Source organism: Ambystoma mexicanum, chromosome 8 (genome assembly GCF_040938575.1).
Source record: "Ambystoma mexicanum isolate Mex_15411 chromosome 8, UKY_AmexF1_1, whole genome shotgun sequence".
Classification (NCBI taxonomy): Eukaryota; Metazoa; Chordata; class Amphibia; order Caudata; family Ambystomatidae; genus Ambystoma; species Ambystoma mexicanum.
The window spans coordinates 1,039,400,463-1,039,426,572 of record NC_090929.1 but is presented as its reverse complement, the minus strand read 5'-3'; the positions used below and the strand labels follow the sequence as shown (position 1 = coordinate 1,039,426,572).

Below are 26,110 nucleotides of genomic sequence, written 5' to 3'. Positions count from 1 at the left end.
AGTAGTTCCAGGGGAAGTGGAAGCGGGACCATGCGTATACGAATCGGCGCAACAGCTTTCGGAAGTGCGCACTACATTTGCAACATCCATAGATATTCTTCAGCAGCCCGAGGTATGGATACTGACAGCTCCATCATGCGTGATCATATAACGTGATTCCATTTGCTATACTTTCTTCCCTATTAACGCAAGTGCTGTGTTTCAGGGAGACGACGGAGCTTCCACTACAATCACAACATCCCATTTTGATGATGCAGATGTAAAGGAATCGGAGAAATAAGTCGATGAAATCTGCATATTTATATTTTCCTTGATTGTTTTAGACAATGCATCATTTGTGGTTATCTCTTTATATGTACCTGTGCCGTTGACCCCAAGTGTGTGTTATGTTTCCAATATTGAAAACCATACTAATGCAAGTACTGTGTTTCAGGGAGATGCTGATGCCTCCTCTCCAATACAACCATTCATGGCAGTCCATACAGAGCCAGATGCATGGATACTGACAGTTCCATCGAAATAGATCATCACAGGTCGAATACTTGTCGTTTGATTGTTGCACACAATGTTTAAATCGTGTTTGGCTATTGAGATGTACATGTGTGTTCGTCCTCACGTGTGTTTTATGCTAACAATATTTTGATACATAGTAATGAAAGTACTATGTTTCAGGGAGACGATGGAGCCTCATTCCGGGCTGTCTATGCGGATACAGAAAATATAGTCATTGCAGCGCAAGAGGAAGGGAGGACATGCGGAAACTAATCGGAGCTACAGCGTGCAGATGTTGAAGGTCGAGTCAAAAAAGTTGCAAAGAAAAAAACCCAAAAAAAGGTTAGTTACAAACAGTTCATAACTTTAAAAAAATGTTTGTGCTGGGGACTATTTTATGTTTGTTTCCAGTCAATTGGACTACACTTTATCTTGTGTTTAAACTGAACATCCCTTTTCCAATCTCTCCTCTAGTTTCCCGTGGGTGTCAGAACTATACATACACAGACAGTGAAGCGAAAGAGAGATGTTGCTTGCCAGACCATGTACACTATGGAGGAACTATTAATTGAGGCGAGGCGTGTTCAGGCTCGAGATGCTCATGTCCAATGGCCAGAACATGAATTAACTGTGTTTGGAGAATACAGCAAAGTTGCATTGGACCATTGCTACAGTGCGACCGCACCACCACAAGAAGATGATATTGAATGTATTGAAGATAGCTCTGAAGTAGTTGCAGATCAATTCACACAATCTACACCCGCCAAAAAATTGCCACCCAAAAACCTGTCGACATTGTTGTGTTCTCCCATCAATGTTGAAGTAACAGATGTCGAAATGACAGAGAATGAACCAGCCGCAGCATCCATAGACGCATCAGAACTTGATATCAGCGATATTACTTTCCAATGTGTTGAAATCTCTGCAACGTCACAGGCCGAAACAACGTTGACGCAGGATGACAGTCTAATGAAAGAGAGCAAATACATTGTATTCGACAGTTGTTTGATGGATATTATAAGTATGCTGAAATGTGTGCATTCCGTTAGAGGGAAAGTAAGTGGGAAGCCATTGATTAATGTGACTCGTCAAATAAAAGGCAGTAACGTCAAAATAAATGCCGCCTGTAGATTAAATCATAGGTTCTCATGGTCTGCACAAACGATGCTGGGGAAAATGCCAGCAGGCAATCTACTGTGTGCGGCTGCATCACTTTTTAGTGGCTCCAGTTTTAGAAAGTTAGAGGCTTTCTTTCAGTTTGTGGGACTCCATTTCATTTCTAAATCGCTGTACTACATATACCAACGTGATTATCTGTTTCCGGACATTAGTGATGCTTGGAAAATTGAACAATTGTCTCTAGCAAGTACATTCGAAGGGAAACGTTTCAGGCTAGCCGGCGATGGACAGTGCGACAGCCCTGGATTTTCTGCCAATTACTGCACCTACCACTTTCAGGACATGGATAGTAAGAAAATTGTGAGTTCGGTGGTCGTGCAGGTAACACAATGTACATCCTCAGTGGCCATGGAGAAACTAGGATTTATAAAATCAGTGGAATATCTACAATCAAGGGGAATGCACATCGACCTCATAGCCACGGACAGACACGTTTCAATTGCCAAGACAATGAGAGAGCAGTTCCCGCTTATTAGTCATCAATTTGACATATGGCATCTTGCTAAATCAATCAGTAAGAAAATCTTGGCTGCAGGAAAAAAAAAAGGTTTTGAAAGTATTTTGCAGTGGTCCCAGTCTATCACCAATCATCTTTGGTGGAGCTCAAAAACTTGTGAAGGGTCAGTGGAAATACTACTTGAGAAATGGCGGTCACTGATGCACCACTGTACCAACGTTCACCGCTGGTCAGAAAACCTACATTTCTACCAATGTGAACATGGCCCTTTGTCCCCAGAGGAGGCAAGGAAGAAGAAGTGGTTGATTCCATCTTCACCGACACACAAAGCCATTGAGAAGATTGTTTTCGACAAAACTCTATCAAGAGATTTGAGAGGACTGACAGAATTCTGTCACACAGGAGGTTTGGAGGTGTTCCACAATATGTGCCTAAAGTACAGGCCAAAGCGCTTACATTTTAGCTTTCGGGGCATGAAACATTGCACTCTACTAGCGGTCTTGGCCCATAACAGCAATGTCGGACGTGAACAATCTAGGACTAGGGGTAAAGTAAGGATGCCTCGCTACACTAGGGTGTTTTCAAAACGAAGTAAGCAATGGGTGATCAAACCAGTCTATGATGAAATGCAGTTCGACTTTGTGAAAGGCCTTATTGTTGCTGTGTTAGAGAAGCACAGATATGGAATTTTGGACGTTTCTGTGCAGAGCAGTGATCCATTGCCACCGAACATTGCAACTGTGCCATGTCCACCCGAAGCAGAGCTGGTTGTGAAGTACAAATCCCGGTTTAAATAATTGCAATACGATTGTCTTTTTGTAAATAAATGTTATTGTACAGTGTACCTGTAACCCTAACCCCTACCTTCACCATCATGGGTGGTGAACAAGCTGGGTGTCATCTTTGAATTCTCTCTATTCACCTCATATATGTGTATGTATATATTTTTCTCATGTCTCATCTCATGTAAATGTAAATGCTGCGCACTGTTGCGCACTGTTAACGGAGGGGAGGCTTGCGTATTGCAAATAATAAAACAAACAAACAAACAAACAATAAATGTCACTTTTAACTCAACTCCTGTGGTACTTTATACTTTCCATGACCTTCCACCAAAAATTAAATGTCTCCATAGTTATGATTCTTTGGGGCTGCAAAGCTCGCAGACAACGGGGACAAAATTAGGGGCCTTAGAACGCGCCAAGCGGGCCGTGGCATTTGGGAGAGAAGCCAGTTCGCATTTGCACATTGTGGCGCACTACATAGAGGGATTCTAAACTTCAAGTTCTCACAGATGCCTTTACTATGGGATGTTGCAAATAAAGAATGCCAAGGACAGCGGCTTTGATTTTCAGCTCGCGCCCAGAAGAGGCCCACAAGTCGCACTGGAAGTATAAGGTTCTATTGTTTTTTGACCATGAGACAGGGACCATGTCGAAAGAACTTCATTTGAAGGGGGTGCGCAATAACGTAAGAGACGATAATGCAGAAAATTCAGAAACTAGACCGAGTTTCATTTTAGTTCAGTATACGAAAAATCGTTGTCAAGAGCACGGTCGGATTTACAGACTGCATTACGCAGAGACACAATGGAAATTTCAAATATAATGTGAGTAAATCTTTAGACGCTTTTATACCGGTATGAAGAATTAATGAATGGATGCATGAATAAATGAATGAATGAAGAGCTAGGAAAAGCAAGAAAAACGTGTTCGTAGTGGGCACATGGGCATGCAGGTCCACAGGTCTCACCGATCTCGGTCCTTGGTCCAGCCACTTTTCCCTGCACTGCCTACCTGCACTACGGGACTGTCTCTGTATCCTTCAGCCCCTTCTCCCGGCATTTACCTTGCACTTGCCACCAGCTGGCCCTATTATTTATCTTGTATTCTACAAACCATGTACAGCACTTTTGCCCCCCTCTCCCCTTCCCCTTGCGCGATCTGAAAGACACCTGGCCTAGTAGGATCGTTGTCTGTCTGCCCTTGTTCCCCCCTGCCTCGTCGCGCCTTGAAACACTTGTGTATAGGCGCGTTACAAATGCCATATCATATATCATATCATTCCACACGCATGTAGACAAACTGTCGTTTCTCATTGTGTGTTGACCTCGATTTATTTCGTTACTTTTCGCATTGATTTTAGAGCCGAACATACTCCATTGAACTATCCTTGCAAGCAAACAGTTTCTGATCGGCCGTAATAAATAAAATATTTTTTTTGTTTTCATAACAGGTATTTGATCCCGTTCTGCTACTGTCATCGGTTTGAGACACGGGCAGATGGTTTTTCAATAGACACCTGCAGCTTCGTGTGAACAACTGGAGCACACTGACAATTTTATGGGACGATCGCCAAGGGCCCACATGCCCTTACGCTGTACTAGTGGCTAGAAGCAACATATCAACCTTTATGATGGACTAGTGCCTAGTTGATGGAACAGCCTTGCGGTTCACCGTGCTTCCAAAGTGCTTCTTTTAACGAAAACCAACACCCTGTGTACCATACAGGAACAGCGCGTCACTCAATATAAACTTTTACGGATTTGCGGATACAGATAAAAGAAAATAAATGGCTTTCGGAGTTCAAATGGCAATTGCTGAATATTCTCTAAACATTTAATGTCAAATAAATGTACTTTACCAAATGTACCGTGTTGCTGTTTGATTTTAAAGTACAGTTTCATATTCCGAATTGTGGCGCGCTGTGTTGTGAGATGGTCTGTGTTGGCTTCCGGGTTCTGTGTGGAGTCGCGTAGAAGATGACTGGGCACGTTTGCCTACGCAGCACAGAAACGTCACTGAGAGAGGCGGGGAATATGAATGTTTGATAATGTCAGGCTCAGGGGCGGGGGATTTGATTTAGTGCCGCAGAAGCAGGTCAGCTAGGGCGATGCGGCAAGTGATAGGATTATCACAAAATGGCAGCTCCCTGGTCCCTGTTTTTGCGTGCGTTTAATGGACGAAAACTCGGGGTAAGGTCCATAAGAATGTTTTCTAAAATCGAGCCACTTAGGCTTAAAAAAACATGGCCGACCCGTAGGGACAATAAAAATGTTTACTAGACCAGTATGCACATCTACACGTGTAGTGCCTATGGGTTCAAGTAAAGACTGTGTACTTGAGTAACCATATCTTTTCACAGCGTTGGATGTTGGTCCGATCATCTAAGGCTGCCCTGATACTGTGTCAGTTGTGGGCCAAAGCGACGCGTTAAGAATGTGATGTATTCAGATGCCCTGCAAAACAATTGCATCTGATGTAGTGCCGTTTGATGCAGAACAAGACCTAATCAAAAGAACAGAGTGGGACGCCATCTTTAAATTGATTAATTTATGTACTAGGGAGCTGAACAAAAGCCACTACTTCGGCGTTTCCAAGCCAAACACGGGTGCACAGCATTGTTCTTTTTGGTACACACATTAAACTAATTAAAACCAGATGTCACAATTGATTTATTAACACAATGAACATTTTTGGAAAAAAAATCATCAATGTGGTCTAACGCTGGAGCCCTAGCTCGAAAGGAAAACAGACTTAGACGCCTAAGAAGGTAGTGTGGCTAAATCATGCCACTGTAGCCCTTCATTTAAGCCATGAATATTGTCATGCGCAGAAGGAAGGTCAGGCACACCGCTTTACATAACACTCATACCCCCGGGGACTCCCTGACACATAACACAGCTAGACTCCCCAAGTCACAGTCAGCCCTTCATATGGTCACGCTAACTGTGGTGCGAGGGAAGCGTCACCAGCTTCAAGGCTCTGTCAGAGGGCGATATTATTTGTTCCCTCGTTTCCAGTGGCAACTGCCATGGAGATTGCAAGCAGGCTGGAGCAGGAGCAGTCGGCAGCAACCACTTCCCGGTTCCGGGCCGAATTCCCGGTCACGTGCCTTGAGCTCCGCTCACGTGATCAGGAGTCAGCAGAGATAAAAGCGGTGCACTTTGAACCACTCGCCGCTTCACAGCTGTTTCACGACACTGTTTGGTGTTTTCGATTCACGTTTTGGATTCATTTGGATACAGACCTCAAGCCTACGGAATACGGACTAGTTATTCTTGCTCCTTGGATTTGTGGTTTTGGTTTCTGCTCGGATTTACGGACTTTTGGATTTTTGGCTAACGTTTAACGGATAGTTTGGATTACCCTTCTCTGCTTTGTCAAGTGTTCAACGGTCTTCAAGGTTCCTTGAACTGCTACGGTGCCTTAAGCACGAGTACCACAGTGTTACGAATACATCCAAGAATCATCAGGTGTGTAGCCAGCGCTGAGTTTCTGGCGCCTGGCTTTGAGGAATGCTGACGCTTCCCTGCACCACAGCCTCAGAGTTCCTGGCAGCTGTCAATCACCCTTGGGTAAGCCCTTTTTCAATAACAGTTACATTGTTGGCAGTACTGTGCTTGTTTGTGCTAATACCTGAATTCATTCCACAGCTCTGGGGTCCTCGGCGGCGTCTGGTCCTGCGAAACAACAACCACCTGTGGCCTCAAGGCTCGCATAGGGAGTAGTTTTCTTTCTCTCTGTGTGGAACTTAGGGACAGAGGCCCATATATTCTTCACGACGTGTCAAGTCAAGACAAATATGGGTGTGTGAGCGGAGAATGCAATGTTGTTCATTTTTTAATAAGAGAGATGTGAAATCACTCCCTCTACTCTAGCACAGTACAATTTTACTAATTAGCTTGATGTTCCAGTTCTATAAAGTGATCAACCAGAGGTGCAATTCTTTTAAACAATCTGATAATGGATGTATGCTTTAGAGTCCTCGTCTTTGTTGGTTTTGCCATCATGCCTATATGATTTCAAATTGCGTGGACATGTAAACATATAAACCACCCCAGCAGTGTTACAATTGGTAAATTCTGTTTGCACGTAAGGGGATTTCCATCCAGTATCAATGTTGGTACTTCTCTTGGTTTGTGCACAAACTGAACATGTCTCTCGTAACTGGGACTAATGTCCGGCAGAGGGACTCCCAGGGCCCCTGTTGTTTTTTGCATATTTACGTAACTTTAGGTCTCATCCTAAATTACTAGAGGAATCCAGACGTGGACCCCTTGCTCACTATTCTCAGAGAGGCACAGCTCCACCCTACTGATGAAGTCCAACCAGACCAAAACACGTGTCTGGGCTTGCTGTTGGTACTCTTGTTCCGAGGAGAATTGCTTAGCATTTTGGTTCTGGACTGCCCTAGGGCAGAACAAAGACTGATATGTTTTAGATATTTCTCCTCTGTGAAAGATAGTGAGCTAGACTCTGGGTAAGTCTCTTGTAAACAACACTAATATCCGGCAGAGGGACTCCCAGGACCCCCCTTGTGTTTTGCATATTTAAGTAATTTAGGGTCTCACCCTAAATTACTAGAGGAATCCAGACGTGGACCCCTTGCTCACTATTCTCAGAGAGGCACAGCTCCACCCTACTGATGAGGTCCAACCAGACCGAAATATGTGTTTGGGGTTGCTGTTGGTACTCTTATTCAGAGGAGAATTGCTTAGCATTTCGGAGCTGGACTGCCCTAGGGCAGGACAAAGACTGATATGTTTTAGATATTTCTCCCCTGTGAAAGATAGTGAGCTGAAGACTCTGGGTAAGTCTCTTGCTATGTCTGGCAGAGCCCCTCCCAGGACCCCCCACCCCCTTGTTTTTTGCACACTGAACCTGTAGCACAGGGAGTGTGTCCTGTTACATAACCTGCATTCCATAAGGTACTCTGACCATCATGTGGTACTGGAGTATGACTGGTAAATGGCATTGTGCTAACCAATATTGCCCTGTTGTTACGTCTCCTAGTGATGAAAAATCTAGGTTTATTTAAAGGGGTTGTCCCAGTATTTAGAATGGGCCAAAGCTTCCAAATCTCCTTCTTCAGTTGATTGAACAGTGGTGAATATCTAAACACTGCCGTGATAGCATCAACTTCAATAGGTTTCTGTTGAAATTCCAGAGTGATTTCTCTATGAATATTTTGCACTCATTTAGGTGCATGTCAGACCATTTTTTTCATATAGCCCCTTCTCGACAGGTGGTTTTTGAGTTTTTCTGATTGTATCAGGTAGTCACCTGTATCTGAACAAGATCTTCTATATCGTAAAAATAGTCTAATAGGTACGTTGTTTTGGAGAGCCATTTGATGGTAACTACTATATTGAAGTATAGGATTATGGTTTGTGGGTTTTCTTAAGATGGAGGTTACAAGGCCCCTTGCCTGTGCTCAAATATGCCAGTCCAAAACATGTGTCTCCTGTCTAAGAGATTCACAAGAGATCCTCAAATATGGATTCCTTCCATTGATCCACTCACAGAACAGTTCTTAATGATGTTCAGATCCCAGCAAAATCATAAAGACATGATCTATATAATTTTTCCAAATATGTATATTGGCCCTTAATCGATTGGCTTCTACATAGATGTGCTCCCATTCGAATTGTTCAGCATATATATTTGAAAGACTAGGGGCAAATATGGCGCTCATGGCTGGACGGGAAATTTTCTCAAAGATTTCTTCTTGATATATAAATTATTGGTTAGACCAATTTTGGCCAGCTGGAGGATGATCCTAACTGGGATACCGTCAAAGCCCCCTTTCAAAGCAAGAAGACTTTGGGTAGCTAAAAGTGATGTAGCCTGTGGAATCCTTGTGTAGAGGGATTCGGTATCGATGGTAACCAAAATGTTATTGGTTGGATCAAAAGCCATCGTTTTTAAAAGATTTAACATGGCCATTGAATCCTTGACATAAGAATCCATCTTCGCGATTACATCCCTGAGAAAATGATCCTCAAACTGTGATAGTGGTTCCAAGATGGAATTAATACCAGAGACTATGGGACAGCCAGGTATGGGAACCATACCTTTGTGCAATTTAGGTAGTGCATACAGCGCAGGGAGTCATGAATGTTTAGGAGTTACAAATGTGGCTTCTTTTGTGCTACTTTATCCATCTGCATCCGCTTCTTCAATAATTGGAGCAATCATTGCTCGAAGGGATGTATTTGGATCTGTGGCTAATTTTCTGTAACTTTGTCGATTCGACAATAGTCATTGTACAATGTCATGGTTATTCATATTTTCATCCGCATATATGAAACGTGTATATGCCAAAGCCCAGTTAAAACACACCCTACACATGAAGGATTGTGAACACATGTTAAAAACAAAGAATTGTTCAAGAAATTTAAAAAGGGGGCATCCTAAACCAAAAGCCGAATAAAGGTATCCGTCTTTGGGTCAACCGATTTCAGTGACTCTGTCCAAATCTGTCACTATCTTCAGGACCAGAAAGCACACGTGCAGTAGTTAATTTCCACTGTCATCAATACCGTATGCCATCAGTACATCGGCATATGCTGTCTGTCCTTGACAGGTCATCTGCTGAACTGCCGATCTACTGAAATAATATCTCCTACTGACAGGTTGCATTGATGACAGTGGAGCCTGTCATCGCAAATGAGCCCTTGCATTGAACCCTCATGTGTTGGCGTGTGCTCCCTTGCTATGCTCAGTCCCCCACACTCATTAATGGGAAATAGTTACACCCTTCCATTGAAAAAATGCACCAGCTGCTAGTGAGTGTAGTCAGTCACACTCTTAGATGGAGCTCTTATCACATAGCCCTCTTACGTACTTAGTACACCTGTCAAGTCGGCACACTCCTCCCACCTGCAACTCTCCTCACAAATACCTCTTTAGTCCACTCCAGGACACGTGTGCCCTGTATGTGCACACATCCCCGTAGCTGCTATTGCCTGATTCAGTCTGGGTGCCCTGTCTGTGTGTGTTGTGCCACGGCATGCATACCCACACCAACACTGCCTTGGCCATACAGCTCTGATGTCCATTGGCTTGTCCCGGCCTGGATCTTTGTATTCCAGTCACTGGGAAATGCTGCAAACACATGAGTGGAAGAGACATGGCAGCGTCGGCTGGGGTGGGGGTCTACAGAGAGGGGAGACTGATGCACACACACACGCACGCATGCACGCACACACACACACACACACACACAGTGCAATGGACACTGCGTCATGACATTCAGAAATAAGAGAGGAAATGGAATGGGAAAAGCTGGGGTAGATAATTAGCCCCCCCAGCACCCTCCATTCCGCCCAGCGCTGGGCGTGCATGCCAATCACCGAGAGCAGCCGGGATTACAGGCAGGGAGCTGGGAGGAAGAGGGCTGCCCCTCTGCCCCCACCCCGTCCTCCAGGACTAGCAGCAGGGCCCCGCCTCGCTGCTGCCGCTGCTGCTGCTCCAACCTGTACATCTCCTGGCGGCTCTTCCCGGCTGGGAGTGTGTCTGCGCCTTCGGATCCGCATCCTCACAGGAACGGGCGGAGGGAGAAGAAGAAGAGGAGGAGGGCGCTGCGGCCATCAGCGGCAGGGATCCCAGTCCGCACCTAGAGACTCGCTCGGGCAGACAGCGCCAGCCAGCCTTACACGGGGACAGCCAGCTACAGCCACAGGCAGCAGCGCCCTCTGCACCCCGAGAGCTGGACGGCCGCACCCGGCACCCCTGACCACTCGCGGGCACCCCGACCCGGGGAAGTGGAGAACGCCGCTATGTGCCGAGAGCGGGCATCAGCCAGAGCTCCGCTGCCCAGAAATAGACACGCACGTACGCGCGCATAGAGCGGCGAGGCAACCAGGGCAGCCGGGCACCGGAGAGCCAAGCCACCCGAAGCGGGGACATGGACAAGCGGCGACTGGCACGGCCAGGTTGCTGCTGAGGCTGACACGGCCGGGGCGCTGCTGGCACGGGCACAGAAAGGGGGCGGTAGCTGTCACGGGCAAGGGACTGCGGAGTGACTACCCAGGAGCGTCTCGGGCAGAAATGGGAAGGGTGTTGGTGAGACGGACAGGGTGAGGGGTGCTGCCGCGGCTCGCGTGGACCGGGTGCCCCTGCGAATTTGAGAATCACGCGGGGAAGGACCTTAGCTGGGTTGTTTGAGGGGGGCACGCGGAGGGTGGTGCCGAGGTTGACACTGGTATTGGGGGTGGTGGTACGGGCAGGTTCCTGTTAGAGGGTGGCACAGGCAGGCTCCTGCTGCAGAGGGGCATAGGCAGGTTCCCGCGGGAGTGTGGCATCATCACAGTTCTGCTGTGGCACGGTGAAGCTCGGCGGGTTGCAGGGGTAGGGCCTAGTTTTAGGCTGCTTTAAGCAGGCGGCTGGCGAGTCCACCGGGGAAAGGCAGCTGCTGGTGGCTGTCGCAGGCAGGCAGCTGTACGAGGCTGGCCCAGCTTGGTTTTTACCCGGCTCTGGGGTTAGTCAGGGCACTGAAAGTTGGGACAGACCCCCGGAGTAGATGGGCACTAGATAGTACTTGGGGCTAAAATAATGTGCTTGACTCTAGAATAGGCTGACCACTGGTGCTAGCAGGTACATGGGAGTTGGCACGGGCAGGGCACTGGAGGCTAGGATTTGCTGATCCCCGTTATATTTGGGTGAAGGTCTGTATTGTAGACTAGTACACTTGGGGGTGGCACAAGCATTAGTTTGGCACGAGCTAGTAGTGGAACTTAGCATAGATCGGGCACGTGCGCCTGGCTCCAGTGGGACTGCGTGGCACGATGGCACGGATGGTGGCCTGCCAGAGCACGGGCACATGGTACCAGCGGCAGCGATAGGCAGACGTGCGCGGTGCCAGGGGAGCAGAGAGTGGCGGAGAGGCCCGGCCACCAACACCCCCCTCCCCCCCACCATCCCTGCCACTTCCACCAGGCGCTAGAAATAGACAGGGCGTTTAAATGGGGAACGGGGGCAATTCCTCCCCGTGCGGGAGTGCACACTCTTCACTGAGGCCTTACAGGCTCTGGGCGTTATAGATAGTGATTGGACGTTTGTTGTGGACCTGCAAATCTTCTTTTTCGACGGTTGTAACTTGGTAGATCCAACAGGTGGGCCAGCAACAGAGAGCAGGCGTGGGACGACTAGCGCCCCCCCTCCCCCCTCGCACAGCAGCATGGCGGGCGCAGGGGCCTGGGGGAGCAGCAGCAGGCACCCGGGGCTCGCGCCAGCCCCCCGCCGCCGGGCATGCTAGCCATGGCACAGGGCGACGGATCGCTAGAGGTGGGCAGCGCCCTGGCCATGAATAACAACCACAACATCAACAACAACAACCTGAGCCCGGAGCCGTCCTCCCAGCACGAGCCCCAAATGGATGCCATGATTATCCCCGTGAGCCCGGCCGTGGCCTGTGACAGCAGTGGCCAGCGCATGTGGTGGGCCTTCCTGGCTTCGTCCATGGTCACGTTCTTCGGGGGGCTCTTCATCATCCTGGTCTGGAGGACCCTCAAGTACATGTGGACTGTCTGCTGCCACTGCGGGGTCAAGAACAAGGTAAGCCCCCCTCCCTGGGTGTGTGGCACGAGCTGTCTATATATACATGTCCATCTGTCAGCACATCTCACGTATAAAGCTGGCATCAGCTGGTGGCGGGTGGGGGGGCTGCAGGGTGGGCCTGGGCTGTTCACACGCCAGTCCCTTGTCAGCGGTTCGGGTGCCGGGCTCTGTCCGGGCATCGTGGGGCGTGGGCACTTCCGTGGCATCATGTGACCACTGAGAGTCTCAGAACAGAAGTTCACAGGAGAGATGCTAAACGGTCGCGCTGAGCTCTCTTGTGGAAAACAAATTGGTGATTTAGTTGGCATGTCCAGATGATGAATGCACTGAAGAGGGCGCTACTTGGGTTTCTGGGCGGGTGGCATGGGCACACCATGTTTACTCTGAAGTGGTCCCCCGTAATATCTGCACACTGTGCACGTTGGAGGCGGACAGCCTCCCGCGTCTTTAAAGCCCTGCCTGCGCTCGGTGGAAGCCGGTGGCTCCTTTTAAATAGTTGCTTCTAAGCTTTACTGCATTTTTGTTTTAATTTTAGACAGCTCCTCCCCTCTCCCTGCTTTGCGCTCTCTGAGGCATGCCACCCTCTGCCTCGGGAAGGGCTTGCATGACATGGCCACGCTAAGCCTCCCTCCCACCCCTCAGTGGAAAATATTGCCTTACAATGGCTGTGTTTCCCAGCCACGTCACCCTCACCTTCCCCCCACCCTGCATGTCTGCACCCCGACTTCATACAGGAGGCCGGAATGACCGGGGGCTTGTTTACCCAAAGGCCAGCGCAGGGAAAGTGCTGGCCCTTCCGAAAGCACTAATGACAGGCAATTACACCCGAACATATCCCGACAGCTGTGTGTGCCACGGGGGCTTCTCCCGGTCTATTTCCACATTGTTTGGATTGCAAACGGCATAACATCTGCCTCGGTTATTCCTGGCCAACAGGCCTAGCCCCCTCCTACCCCGCAGGCAGCCCACGCCCCTTCCTCCTCAGCAGCACAACACACACGCATCCACGCGCACCTTTCAGACACGGTTGCTAGGTTGGCCTGACGTGCGCGCAGTTATCTTCTCCGCCATAGGCTCCCGGGCGCGGTGACATGCGGCCAGCGCCCGCCGTGATTGGTAAACACGCGCCGGCTGGGAGCCATGTAACTAGGTTACATCCGCCGCGCGCCGTGGACCAGTGGCGCGGTGCTCGTGGGCACACCTCAAGCACGTTTCGTGTTGTCTTGTGGCGGGCACGTGCCCCCTCGACCCCCATAGCAACGGGAGGCATCCTCTGGGAAACCCCGCTCCCCAAGACGCGCGCGTTTGCATCACAGACCGCTGTTCACGCTTTAATTCAGCGGCGTTTAAATGAATAATTGAGCAGTGGATCGGAAAATTCCATAATACATCCTATTTGTCGGCCTGGGGTGGTGTCCCTCTGGCGCCCCCGCCTCTCTTATGCCGCAGAGAGCATGGCCCTTGGACAGCAACGCTCCCATGGAGCATCGCCGCCTTCGATGGGCCTGCCTGCGTTCGGGCTTGGAAGAGATTCAAGGGAAACCACGACCTCTCATTGGTAGAGCATCCCTCTACACGGGTACCCCGAGATCTTTAGCAGCGTCAGTCGGTCACACACACTCTCCCCAATGGGACCGACTGACTGTTTTGACTGCAGAGGCAATGGCTAGAGTGGGTTTACCCGAATTTGAACATGAACGAGCTGCAAACTTTAATCAATGTTGCAACGAAACGTTTGCACCTTCCAAGATAAGCCAGATTCCCCAGTAGCCAGTACTGCTTGTCCCACTTGGAGCTACACTGGCTGCGCCAATGTGAATTGTCTCACGTGGAGCCTCTGACGCTTGCCACCCGTGAGCCAGTGGAACTTGCTTCTGCTGGAGCTGGTGGAGCTTGCTTTACTTGCAGCACTGACGTTTGCATTTCTTAGAGCCAGTGGAGCTCGCCTCACCTGGAGCCGCTGGAGCATGCCTTACATGAAGAACCTTAGTGTCCCTCAACTAGAGTCAGCTGAGCTTCCTTCACCTAGAATCTGTAAAGCTTAGCCCCACCTGGATCCAGACATCAGAGCTTGCCTCACATGGAGCACTGACACTTGCCACATCTGAAGCCCACAGAGCTCGCCTTACATTGAGCCTTTGAAGCTTTCCTCACCTCAAGCCCATGTCCCTGTCTTTACCTGGACTCAATTGCCCTCACCTGGAGTCAGAGAACTGTACCTCCCTGCAACCACTGGAGCGTGCCTCACCTGCAGCGCTGCGTCTTGGCTTACCTGTGGAGCTTTCCTGTCTAGCTTGCCTCACCTTCAGAGGTGTTGCTGGGGGGGCTGAGGGGGCTCTAGCCCCGGGTCTTTTTGTTGTAGCCCCGGATAGATGCTCACGTGCTACAACCAAAATGATAGCTAGCCCCGAGTCCCGCCAGTCCCGACATTAGCTTAGCCCCTGATCTTTTCCAGACCTAGCAACACTCCTGCCTAGCATTTGTCTCACCCGATATAGTGCATGTTGCCTGTACTGAAACCAATACATCTGCCATTCACTAGGTGTTTGAAAAGCTTCACTTTGCTCGGAACCAGTGAGGCGTGCTGCCTCTGGGTCCAGTGAAGCTTGTCTCACCTGCAGCCATGTGGATGGCCTGGATTGGCACTAGTGTCTCTGGACTCTCTTGAATCCAGAGCAGTCATCTACACCTGGACCCAGTGAAGCTTGCTTTCAGGTTCGTAATGAAAAAGTGGGTCACAGTTGCAAATGGCAATTCATTCCTTTTGTGACACTGTTTGAATAGTACACAGGGCGAGTTTTTGCACATTGTGCAATTTGAAGAATATTTATTCAGCAACAACAGTCAAAACTACTTGCCGCATAGTGAAGTAACTCATCAAACTGGCCCACATTGGCTAAAAAAGTGGCTCACTTTGACCAAAAAATCTGACCCACACTAGCATTTTGTGTTTTTGGTTCGTGCATTGCCCTATAGGCCAGTACAGGCTTGCTTGCTTTACCTGGAGAATATTAAGCTTACCTTACCTGGAGCCAGTAAAGCTTATCTCACCTGCAGCTGCATGGTTGGCCATATTGACAACATTGGCTCTGGTCTCCCATGAGTCTGCCACATCTGAATCCAGTGAAGCTTGCTTCAACTGGATTCAGTGCTGCTTGCTTCCCCTGGATCCAGTGAAGCTTGCCTCCCGTAGGATCAGCAAAGCCTGCCGAACCCCTGCCCGTGCCAATTCAAACCGAAGATATTTTTATTTGATTTGGGCATATCAAAAAGATTCACAACAGCATGCAAACATATAAAATACAACATAAACAAACATTTCCACCTCCCAAATTGAGATCTAAATGGATTTCACCAATACATTCAATTTCACAATTTTCCTATGACATTGTGTGACTATCTGACAGCCCATTTGTTACAGTTCTTTAGTTAAAAAAAGGTGTTTTGGTTTCATACAATTAAACCTTTCACAATTAACAATAACTAATACAAATAAAAGAAACCCCTTCAAAAATAATAACCTAAATAACTATGACACTCTCTAGCCACTAATACCACATATCATGCCTGCTTAGCCTTGAGATGGGTTACCATTCCGATTTAACACACAATGGCCGGCACCCCAAACAGCCCCTCTCCCTCCAGCCCCCTGCCCAACCCTCAAAATCTGTGCCTCGGCCCAGAATTACCTCCACGTCCCTCTTCCTTGTCCCAGTGCTTACGCAAGAGGCATCTTGCCAAGGAGTAATGAAGATTACAGGTAACTAAGCCAGGCATTACCTCCATGTCCAGTACCCCATCCCAGTACTTGTGCATGAGGGACAAGTACTGGGATGAGGAAGAATGGGGCTACAAGTAATGAAGATTACCAATAAGTAATCATCACATTAAACACAAGCAGTGGCACAACACCATTGAGCTGACTGGGCTTTGATCCTCTCCCCCACCCCCTGACATTTCGGGCTATGTTTACTTGATCTGGCTGACCTACAAATCTGTTGCTGGACAGAACAGGAAACAGATGTTAACTGGTTTAGCTGTTAAAAAAGGCCCAGCAATTACTAAGATAAAGCATTTCACAGTTAGTTATTAGGCAGTTGAAATTGTGATGTGGGTTTAGTGATTGGAAGGGTAGAGAGGAGACAGGAGACCGCTCATTCTCACAGCTGTGTATAAGTGGGTGCTTTCAGACTTAAAGGAGAGAGTTAACTGCTTGTAACATTGAAGCTGCACTAGAATAGTCTCATTAGAATGCATACAGAAGTTAGATGCCCCCACACAAATAAGTTTGCCCCTCCCGCACCGCCCGTGAAGTTAGCATTTCTCCCAACATTTGAAGGGTTAGCTCCCCCGGAAATGTACATTTTGTTGAGCCCTTGCAAACAAGCACACACACACACTATTCACCATACACATACACACACACACCCAGCCACCCATACATTTAAGTGTGTGCCCTTTCACCATACAGGCACACACAGGCATCCACCCATACATTTAAATGTGCACCCTTTCACCATACATTCACACAGGCATACCCAGGCCGCATCATGCACTCACTCATTAATACACATTACATTATATACATATATATGTACACACACTTACATGCAGGCACACACATTTAAAGTAAAAATGTGCTCTTACCTTTAATCTGTTGGTCCAGGGAACAAGACCTTCAGCTCCCTGCAGCAGCCAGGAACGCTTGTTCCCATCATCTGCAGAGGGTCTGAAGGCCTCTGGGTGATGGGGAGGAGGGTAGCCCCATTCCTTCAAAGAGAAATGGTTTCTTTTTGAAGTCACTCTGACTTCATAAAGACATTATTTCCGTCAAAGGACCGAACCAGAACAGAAATCATTTCTTTATGCAGGCAAATTGACTTCAAACATAAACTATTTCTTTTTGAAGTCATAGGGCTCCCCCCACTCCATGAGATGGAGGGCTCCAGCCTGTAGGCTTCCATGTTATGGGGTGGGGGAGCCCTCAGACATCATAAAGAAACAGTATCTTTTTCTAGTTACTCTGCCTTCATAAAGCTATTTCTGTTACACTGTAACCGAAATAATTTCTTTATGAAGGCAGAGTGACTTCAAAAAGAAACTATTTCTTTTTTTCTGTTATTTTTTTTTTTTAGTCTGAAGGGGCCCCCTCCCAGGATGCCGGGGCTGCGGCGGCCACTGTTATGCCAGTGCCGGTAACTAGAAAAACAGAATTACCACCAGTTTTTTCAGTCTTCCTAGATATGTCTTAGACAGCAAATGGAGACATACCTCTTGCACGTGCAGGGACGAAGTTCCTGCAGAAACATGGCAGAATTGTCGCCAGTAGCATTGCTTCCGGGTGTAATTCCTCTACTGCCCAGGGAAATCCTATGGGACTTCTGAATGAGGAATTACCTAAACGTATAACGTGGCGGATGCACCTGATTCCGAGTTTTGTCAGGAAACGTGTTGACTCTTAGCACCAATTGGTCTAGTCTGGTGAAATTGCCACCAGATTTTGAGTACAGTAACAGCAGTATTTGTCCTGTGTTCGGGGTCCACGGGACTACATGGGGGTTTTGGCGGAAGTAGTGCAACAGTGATTATGCCTTAGACGGGACACTGCCTGCAATTTGCTGGAGGTATCGCCTCCACTTTGCGTTGAAATTCATAATTTGGTAGTGTGAAAAAGTGGAGACAAAGTGGCGCTGCAAGAATTTCCAGCATTTTTTCCCACACTGCCAAACTCGTAATGAAGCCCATATGTCAACATTTTATTTCCCGCAAACACTACCATTGATTTTTTGAAATGTTTCCAGTGATTTTATGAACAGGACTAAACTCTGCAAATCTGTTCAACGTGTGCCAACATCCCGCTGGCTTTTGCCAAAGAGAACAGAGCCCGCGTGGCTTGCTTCAGGCTACTGCATGTAGTGTACTTCACCGGAACCAGGGCAGCCTTCCACAACTCTAGTCGTCAAAGTTTACCACCTCTGCACCAGAGCAGCGCGCCTCACCTGGATATATTGACGGTAGTTTCACCTGTATCCATTGTGTTTGATTTTACCCAAAGCTATAGCCGTCCTCATTCATAGGTCCAATGGAGTTTGCGTCACTTGGAGCAAGTGTAGCTTGACTCACTTGGAGCCAGTGTAATTGGCCTTTGCTGGAGCCAGAGCGGCTTACTTTACCTGAAGCTAGAAAGACCTACATCAGTGGCAGACAGTGAAGCTTACCTCACCTGGGCCAAATCGGGCTTGCCTTATTAGGAGCCATCTGAGATTGCCTCAGCTGGAGCAAGCAAAGCTTACCTCATCTGAGCCGGTAAAGGTTATCCTACTTGGAGCTAGTTAAGTGGTTCTTGAACCAGAGGGTATCCTAGAGCCAGCACATAATGCCCCCCATTGAGCCTGTGCCCCTTGCTGCTGCTGGGTTCAGAACACAGAGAAGCTTGCCTTATCTGAAGAATGCTTACCTTGCCTCAGGTAGCAGCCAGTGCATCATTTCTCAACCACAGTGCCGCGGAGGCATAGTCCACTGGCTCAGAGAATGAGAGTGGCTTGCCCCGCCTAGAACAGTGTGGCTTGCTTGCTTCACCTTGAACCAGTGAAGTTTGTCACACCTGAAGCCAGATGGAAGAAACAAGGTTTCCTTTACATGGCACCATTATGACTCCACCCAAATGCAGCTGACGCTGGTTCCCTCACCTCGGCCCTGGAGGGCTAGGCACAGGTGGGCCTAACGTGGTTTCCCTTACCGGGACCCTGAAGGGCTAAGCACAGGTGGGGTGACGTGGGTTCCCTCACCGGGACCCTGAAGGGCTAGACACAGGTGGAGTAACGTGGGTTCCCTCACCTGGGCCCTGGAGAGCTAGGCACAGGTGGAGTAACGTGGGTTCCCTCACCTGGAACCTGGAGGGCTAGGCACAGGTGGAGTCACGTGGGTTCCCTCACCTGGACCCTAGAGGGCTAGGCACAGGTGGAGTCACGTGGGTTCCCTCACCTGGACCCTGGAGGGCTAGGCACAGGTGGAGTCACGTGGGTTCCCTCACCTGGACCCTGGAGGGCTAGGCACTGGTGGAGTAACGTGGTTTCCCTAACCGGGACCCTGAAGGGCTAGACACAGGTGGAGTCACGTGGGTTCCCTCACCTGGACCCTGGAGGGCTAGGCACAGGTGGAGTAATGTGGTTTCCCTCACCTGGACCCTGGAGGGCTAGGCACTGGTGGAGTAACGTGGTTTCCCTAACCGGGACCCTGAAGGGCTAGACACAGGTGGAGTAATGTGGGTTCCCTCACCTGGACCCTGGAGGGCTAGGCACAGGTGGAGTAACGTGGTTTCCCTCACTGGGACCCTGAAGGGCTAGACACAGGTGGAGTAACGTGGTTTCTCTCACCTGGACCCTGGAGAGCTATGCACTTGTGGAGTACGTGGGTTCCCTCACCTGGATCCTGAAGGGCTAGGCACAGGTGGAGTAACGTGGGTTCCCTCATCTGGACGCTGGAGGGCTAGATACAGGTGGAGTAACGTGGGTTCCCTCACCTGGGCCCTGGAGGGCTAGGCACAGGTGGAGTAACGTGGTTTCCCTCACCTGGACCCTGGAGAGCTAGACACAGGTGGAGTAACGTGGGTTCCCTCATCTGGACGCTGGAGGGCTAGACACAGGTGGAGTAACGTGGGTTCCCTCACGGGGACCCTGGAGGGCTAGACACAGGTGGAGTAACGTGGTTTCTCTCACCTGGACCCTGGAGAGCTAGGCACAGGTGGAGTAACGTGGGTTCCCTCACCTGGATCCTGAAGGGCTAGGCACAGGTGGAGTAACGTGGGTTCCCTCACCTGGACCCTGGAGGGCTAGACACAGGTGGAGTAACGTGGGTTCCCTCACCTGGGCCCTGGAGGGCTAGGCACAGGTGGAGTAACGTGGTTTCCCTCACCTGGACCCTGGAGGGCTAGGCACAGGTGGAGTAACGTGGGTTCCCTCACCTGGACCCTGGAGGGCTAGGCACAGGTGGAGTAACGTGGTTTCTCTCACCTGGACCCTGGAGAGCTAGGCACAGGTGGAGTAACGTGGGTTCCCTCACCTGGGCCCTGGAGGGCTAGACACAGGTGGGGTAACGTGGTTTCCCTCACCGGGACCTTGAAGGGCTAGACACAGGTGGAGTAACGTGGTTTCTCTCACCTGGACCCTGGAGAGCTGCGTACAGGTGGAGTAACGTGGGTTCCTTCACCGGGACCCTGGAGGGCTAGGCACAGGTGGGGTGACGTGGGTTCCCTCACCGGGACCCTGAAGGGCTAGACACAGGTGGAGTAACGTGGGTTCCCTCACCTGGGCCCTGGAGAGCTAGGCACAGGTGGAGTAACGTGGGTTCCCTCACCTGGAACCTGGAGGGCTAGGCACAGGTGGAGTCACGTGGGTTCCCTCACCTGGACCCTAGAGGGCTAGGCACAGGTGGAGTCACGTGGGTTCCCTCACCTGGACCCTGGAGGGCTAGGCACAGGTGGAGTCACGTGGGTTCCCTCACCTGGACCCTGGAGGGCTAGGCACTGGTGGAGTAACGTGGTTTCCGTAACCGGGACCCTGAAGGGCTAGACACAGGTGGAGTCACGTGGGTTCCCTCACCTGGACCCTGGAGGGCTAGGCACAGGTGGAGTAATGTGGTGTCCCTCACCTGGACCCTGGAGGGCTAGGCACTGGTGGAGTAACGTGGTTTCCCTAACCGGGACCCTGAAGGGCTAGACACAGGTGGAGTAATGTGGGTTCCCTCACCTGGACCCTGGAGGGCTTGGCACAGGTGGAGTAACGTGGTTTCCCTCACTGGGACCCTGAAGGGCTAGACACAGGTGGAGTAACGTGGTTTCTCTCACCTGGACCCTGGAGAGCTATGCACTTGTGGAGTACGTGGGTTCCCTCACCTGGATCCTGAAGGGCTAGGCAAAGGTGGAGTAACGTGGGTTCCCTCATCTGGACCCTGGAGGGCTAGATACAGGTGGAGTAACGTGGGTTCCCTCACCTGGGCCCTGGAGGGCTAGGCACAGGTGGAGTAACGTGGTTTCCCTCACCTGGACCCTGGAGAGCTAGACACAGGTGGAGTAACGTGGGTTCCCTCACCTGGACCCTGGAGGGCTAGGCACAGGTGGAGTAACGTGGTTTCTCTCACCTGGACCCTGGAGAGCTAGGCACAGGTGGAGTAACGTGGGTTCCCTCACCTGGGCCCTGGAGGGCTAGACACAGGTGGGGTAACGTGGTTTCCCTCACCGGGACCTTGAAGGGCTAGACACAGGTGGAGTAACGTGGTTTCTCTCACCTGGACCCTGGAGAGCTGCGCACAGGTGGAGTAACGTGGGTTCCTTCACCGGGACCCTGGAGGGCTAGGCACAGGTGGAGTAACGTGGTTTCCCTCACCGGGACCCTGAAGGGCTAGACACAGGTGGAGTAACGTGGTTTCTCTCACCTGGACCCTGGAGAGCTAGGCACAGGTGGAGTAACGTGGGTTCCCTCACCGGGACCCTGAAGGGCTAGACACAGGTGGAGTAACGTGGGTTCCCTCACCTGGACCCTGGAGGGCTAGACACAGGTGGAGTAACGTGGTTTCTCTCACCTGGACCCTGGAGAGCTAGGCACAGGTGGAGTAACGTGGGTTCCCTCACCTGGCCCCTGGAGAGCTAGGCACAGGTGGAGTAACGTGGGTTCCTTCACCTGGACCCTGGAGGGCTAGACACAGGTGGAGTAACGTGGGTTCCCTCACTGGGACCCTGAAGGGCTAGACACAGGTGGAGTAACGTGGTTTCTCTCACCTGGACCCTGAAGGGCAAGGCACAGGTGGAGTAACGAGGGTTACCTCACCTGGACCTTGAAGCACTAGGCACAGGTGGAGTAACGTGGGTTCCCTCACCCGGGTTCTGGAGGGCTAGGCACAGGTGGAGTAACGTGGGTTCCCTCACCTGGACCCTAGAGGGCTAGGCACAGGTGGAGTAACGTGGGTTCCCTCACCTGGACTCTGAAGGGCTAGACACAGGTGGGGCTAACGTAGTTTCCGTCACCTGGACTCTGGAGGGCTAGACACAGGTGGAGTCACGTGGGTTTCCTCACCTGGACCCTGGAGGGCTAGACACAGGTGGGGTGACGTGGGTTCCCTCACCTGGACCCTGAATGGCTAGGCGCAGGTGGAGTAAAGTGGGCTCCTTCAACTGGACCCTGGAGGGTTTAGACACAGGTAGAGTAACGTGGTTTCCCTCTCCTGGAAACTGTATGGCTTTGCACAGATGCAGACAACTTGCTTTCTCTCACCTAGAGTCAGGGCGCCTTGCCTGAACTTGATCTATTGTAGTTTACCTCACCGTGAGATGTAGCTACTGGCCTCTCTTGGAGCAAAGTCAACTTGGCCCACGACTGGCCTCATTAAGAACCATGTAACTTTTCTTCACGTGGAGTAGCCCGAAGCAGGGGCACCAACTTCACGTTTTCCGGGGGGTGCCGGAGTCCGGAAAAAAAAGGTCCCATTTAAAGTATAGGGACTTTTACGCAGATGGCCTTTCCTGCGGGCGGGAGGGGGGGTGGGGAGGGCGAGCCCCAGAGCACTCGCGAACTCGGCGCCCCTGGCCCAGAGCCAATGCCGCGGCATCACTTTAATTGGCTTCACCTCCGTAGTGTTCAGGCACCTTCTGTCATATCTTCTCTGAAACGCGCTCGTTGTCCCGCCCACTGAGTGTCACACGCATTGATTGACATGTTCATACTCGTCATCGCCCAGTGACAGGTCGACAGCTGAAACTCCCTTGGATGTAAGCATACAGGGAAACATATATTAGGCTATAACAACACCACTGTTAATCTTTCTTCTCGTTCCTCATTAATATATAACTTTTTTATTGATTAATCCTTCACGTAAAAGCGATGAACAGCGCACTGCAACGCTCTGCCAGACAGCCCCAGAGCAAGACAATACTTCCTGAATAATGATGCCCTTTTATTCACACTTATGTGGTAAACACGTGATGTTGACTTGCCACTGGCAAACGTCACAGAAGGGAGTGAAAAATGACGTGGTGAGACGGACAAAAGAGTGTAGAAATAAACTAATCTAGGAAGTGCCTTTCAATTCGACATGAGAATGTTGGGGGGGACGTGACATCTAAAGGAAAAGGTGCCCCTGCCAAATGAATGTGGACAAAATGGAGTGCCACAAATGTTGGGGAGCGGGTGGGAACGGGTACAAACACCCTTGGAGTGCCACAAATGTTGGGGAGGGGGTGGGAGCGGGGACAAACACCCTTGCCGCCCCCCTAAAATTAAGCCCATTCCGCTGGAGCTGGTCTTTCCGACAGGTGCAAGTTCTGGGGTGAGGTTGAAATCCTACTGGTAAATTCGGAAGCTTGCTGCCTGGAACCTTCTAAGATATATTGTTAATGTTTTGAAGTGGTCGAAGTGCACGAAATGATGTGATGGAACTATGTTCCCTGCTGGCCTGCCCCCCCCCAACCCCCCTCCTCTCAAACCCGATTGCCACGGACCCTCCCATGCACAATACAAACCTCTAAACTAACGCGCCTATAAGGGAACGTCCAGCGCAGTGAGCTGAAGGGCAAGTTCCAACTTCTTCCTTCCAGGCCCAGACTGGCCTATAGGGCAGCAGGCCCGTGGCCGAACCAAACATTCAAAATGCTGGTGTGGGCCAGTTGTTTTGGTCAAAATGGCCCACTTTTTTGGCCAGTTTGATGAGTTGATGAGTTGATTCACTCTTCAGTCAGCAGGTTTGATGAGTGTTGCTGAATAAATATTCTTTAAAATGCACAATTTGCTTCACGCTTTATCAAAAAACGAACCCTCGGTGAATATTCAAAACCGTGTCAAAAAAGAAAAGAATAGCCCTTTGCTGTACATATTGTTTGTTGTTTTGCTGTACATAAAATTCAATAAATTTAAAACTAAAAAATAAAAATAAAAAATAAAAGGAATAGCTCTTTGCAACGGTGGGCCACTTTTTATTTGGTGCCCAAGACAATTTTATGGCCCAGTCCTACCCTGCTTCCTACACTTTTATTTTAAACCGAAACCATTCAGGCACGGTTGCCTTTAAAAGTAAAAGTACAGGAACAGTAAAAGTTAATTTAAAGAAAAGTAGAGGAACACCGCTCCTAACTGCTCACAACCACTGATTTTGGTCGAACATAATTTGGAGATTCTTCTCAGAATCAGATTTCTTTGAGCGAAAAATTCCTTTTTTGTTGTTGTACAATTTACAGAAGCATTTGATTTGTGTTCTCTTGGGGGACACTTTTCGACTTGGCTGTCTTCTGTCTCACATTTCTAGAGGCACTTGATCAGAGCACATCCGCATTAGTATGGCCATCTAGATAGATGTGTGTAGTGTCTGGCAGAGCTACACATTGCAATCCTCAACCAACATTGTACAGCACACGGTTGCCTCCTTGCTAAGGTGGAGTGAAAAAGAAATGACATTCTGAGGAGCAAAAATATATGATGTCAATTTTCTGGTCAATGAATGCTGCTGTCAGACCGAATTCTGAGTTATGCAAAGAAACGAGCTGTGTCCTTGCTGAGCAAGGAGTGGACATGGAAAAGATGAATGGAAACACATGTGTCGATACAATATCATCAACAGAACGCATAACCACTTACGCAATTATCATCAATGTAGCTTGTTTACCACCACCAAATCACAACAGAGAGTTCAAAAGTGCAGGTACAAACACATTTGATACCATGTCCAAAATATTAAATATAAATGCTTGTCAATGTCCGGGCTTTTAGAGCAAACGTCCTCATACAGGAAAACACAGACTAGTTTCAGCGACACTTAAAGATGTGGTCCGCCTTCATCAGGGTGAGCATTTTAGATTACATGAAAAGCATCATGCGCGCCCACCTTATAATGGGTAATGGTGTGCCAACCGAATATAGTTGCCATCTATCTACTGGGAATTTCAGAGACACATGGGTCAGTTCCGGGAATGAGACCGCCCCACCCCCACACACACTTTGTGCTTGATTGTTTGAATTGTCTCTGCTGCAATATGTAGGGCTATGGATAATCCACATCAGATCGCTGTGAGTGGCGAAAAGACGGAGAACAACGATCAATACCATCCTTACTAAGTTGGCGCTATATAAATACAACTACAAAGCAAAGAAGAAAAAAATACCAATACACTTCCGAGTCACCGAATTTCCTCTGGGTTTCTGGGGTTTGTTGTGATTGCTGTTTTGTGAGTAGTGTCTGTAATCCACAATCTTCTGTGATCGGCATAGGGCAAAGAAAGGGCATGTGTTCTTGCTGAGCTGGCTACAAAAGTGTTCATAGTGCATCGACACACACAGGTTTGCACTTGTGTCATTGTAACACACTGAGCACTGTTGTGCTCCTTTCTGTGCTTTTATAATTATAATTGTTCTTTTGTAGGATGGTTAATACCAACAAGCGGTTTCGAAGCACGGGATCGAGACTCGAACTTGTGTTGCACTGTGCTAGCCTTCCTCCGCTTCCCTACTTTGCACAGGAATGTTTAGAGTATATGCACACACGCGTGGGCATGCACTGTGCTAGGGACACTTTTGCAGATGCTGCTCCGAAAACATCCCTTTTTTTCCCTTTTTGCTGCAGCATCCCAGACAGCTTTCGCTATACGTTCTAGATGCTT

General features: G+C 49.4%; 1 protein-coding gene across 12 annotated transcripts in view; it reads left to right on the top strand.

The window, feature by feature from the left end:
* Positions 1-10,169: 10,169 nt before the first annotated feature.
* KCNMA1 (potassium calcium-activated channel subfamily M alpha 1) overlaps positions 10,170-26,110 on the top strand; it is a 1,925,602-nt gene continuing 1,909,661 nt past the window's right edge. For 6 of the 12 annotated variants that reach the window (XM_069610992.1, XM_069610991.1, XM_069610986.1 and 3 more), the window contains exon 1: positions 10,171-12,468. In XM_069610992.1, coding sequence (XP_069467093.1) covers positions 12,163-12,468 — 306 coding nt within the window. In that variant the 5' untranslated portion in view covers positions 10,171-12,162. Of the gene's footprint in view, positions 12,469-26,110 lie in introns of all 12 variants that reach the window. The other 6 variants (XM_069610995.1, XM_069610988.1, XM_069610987.1 and 3 more) reach the window with 3 other exon arrangements.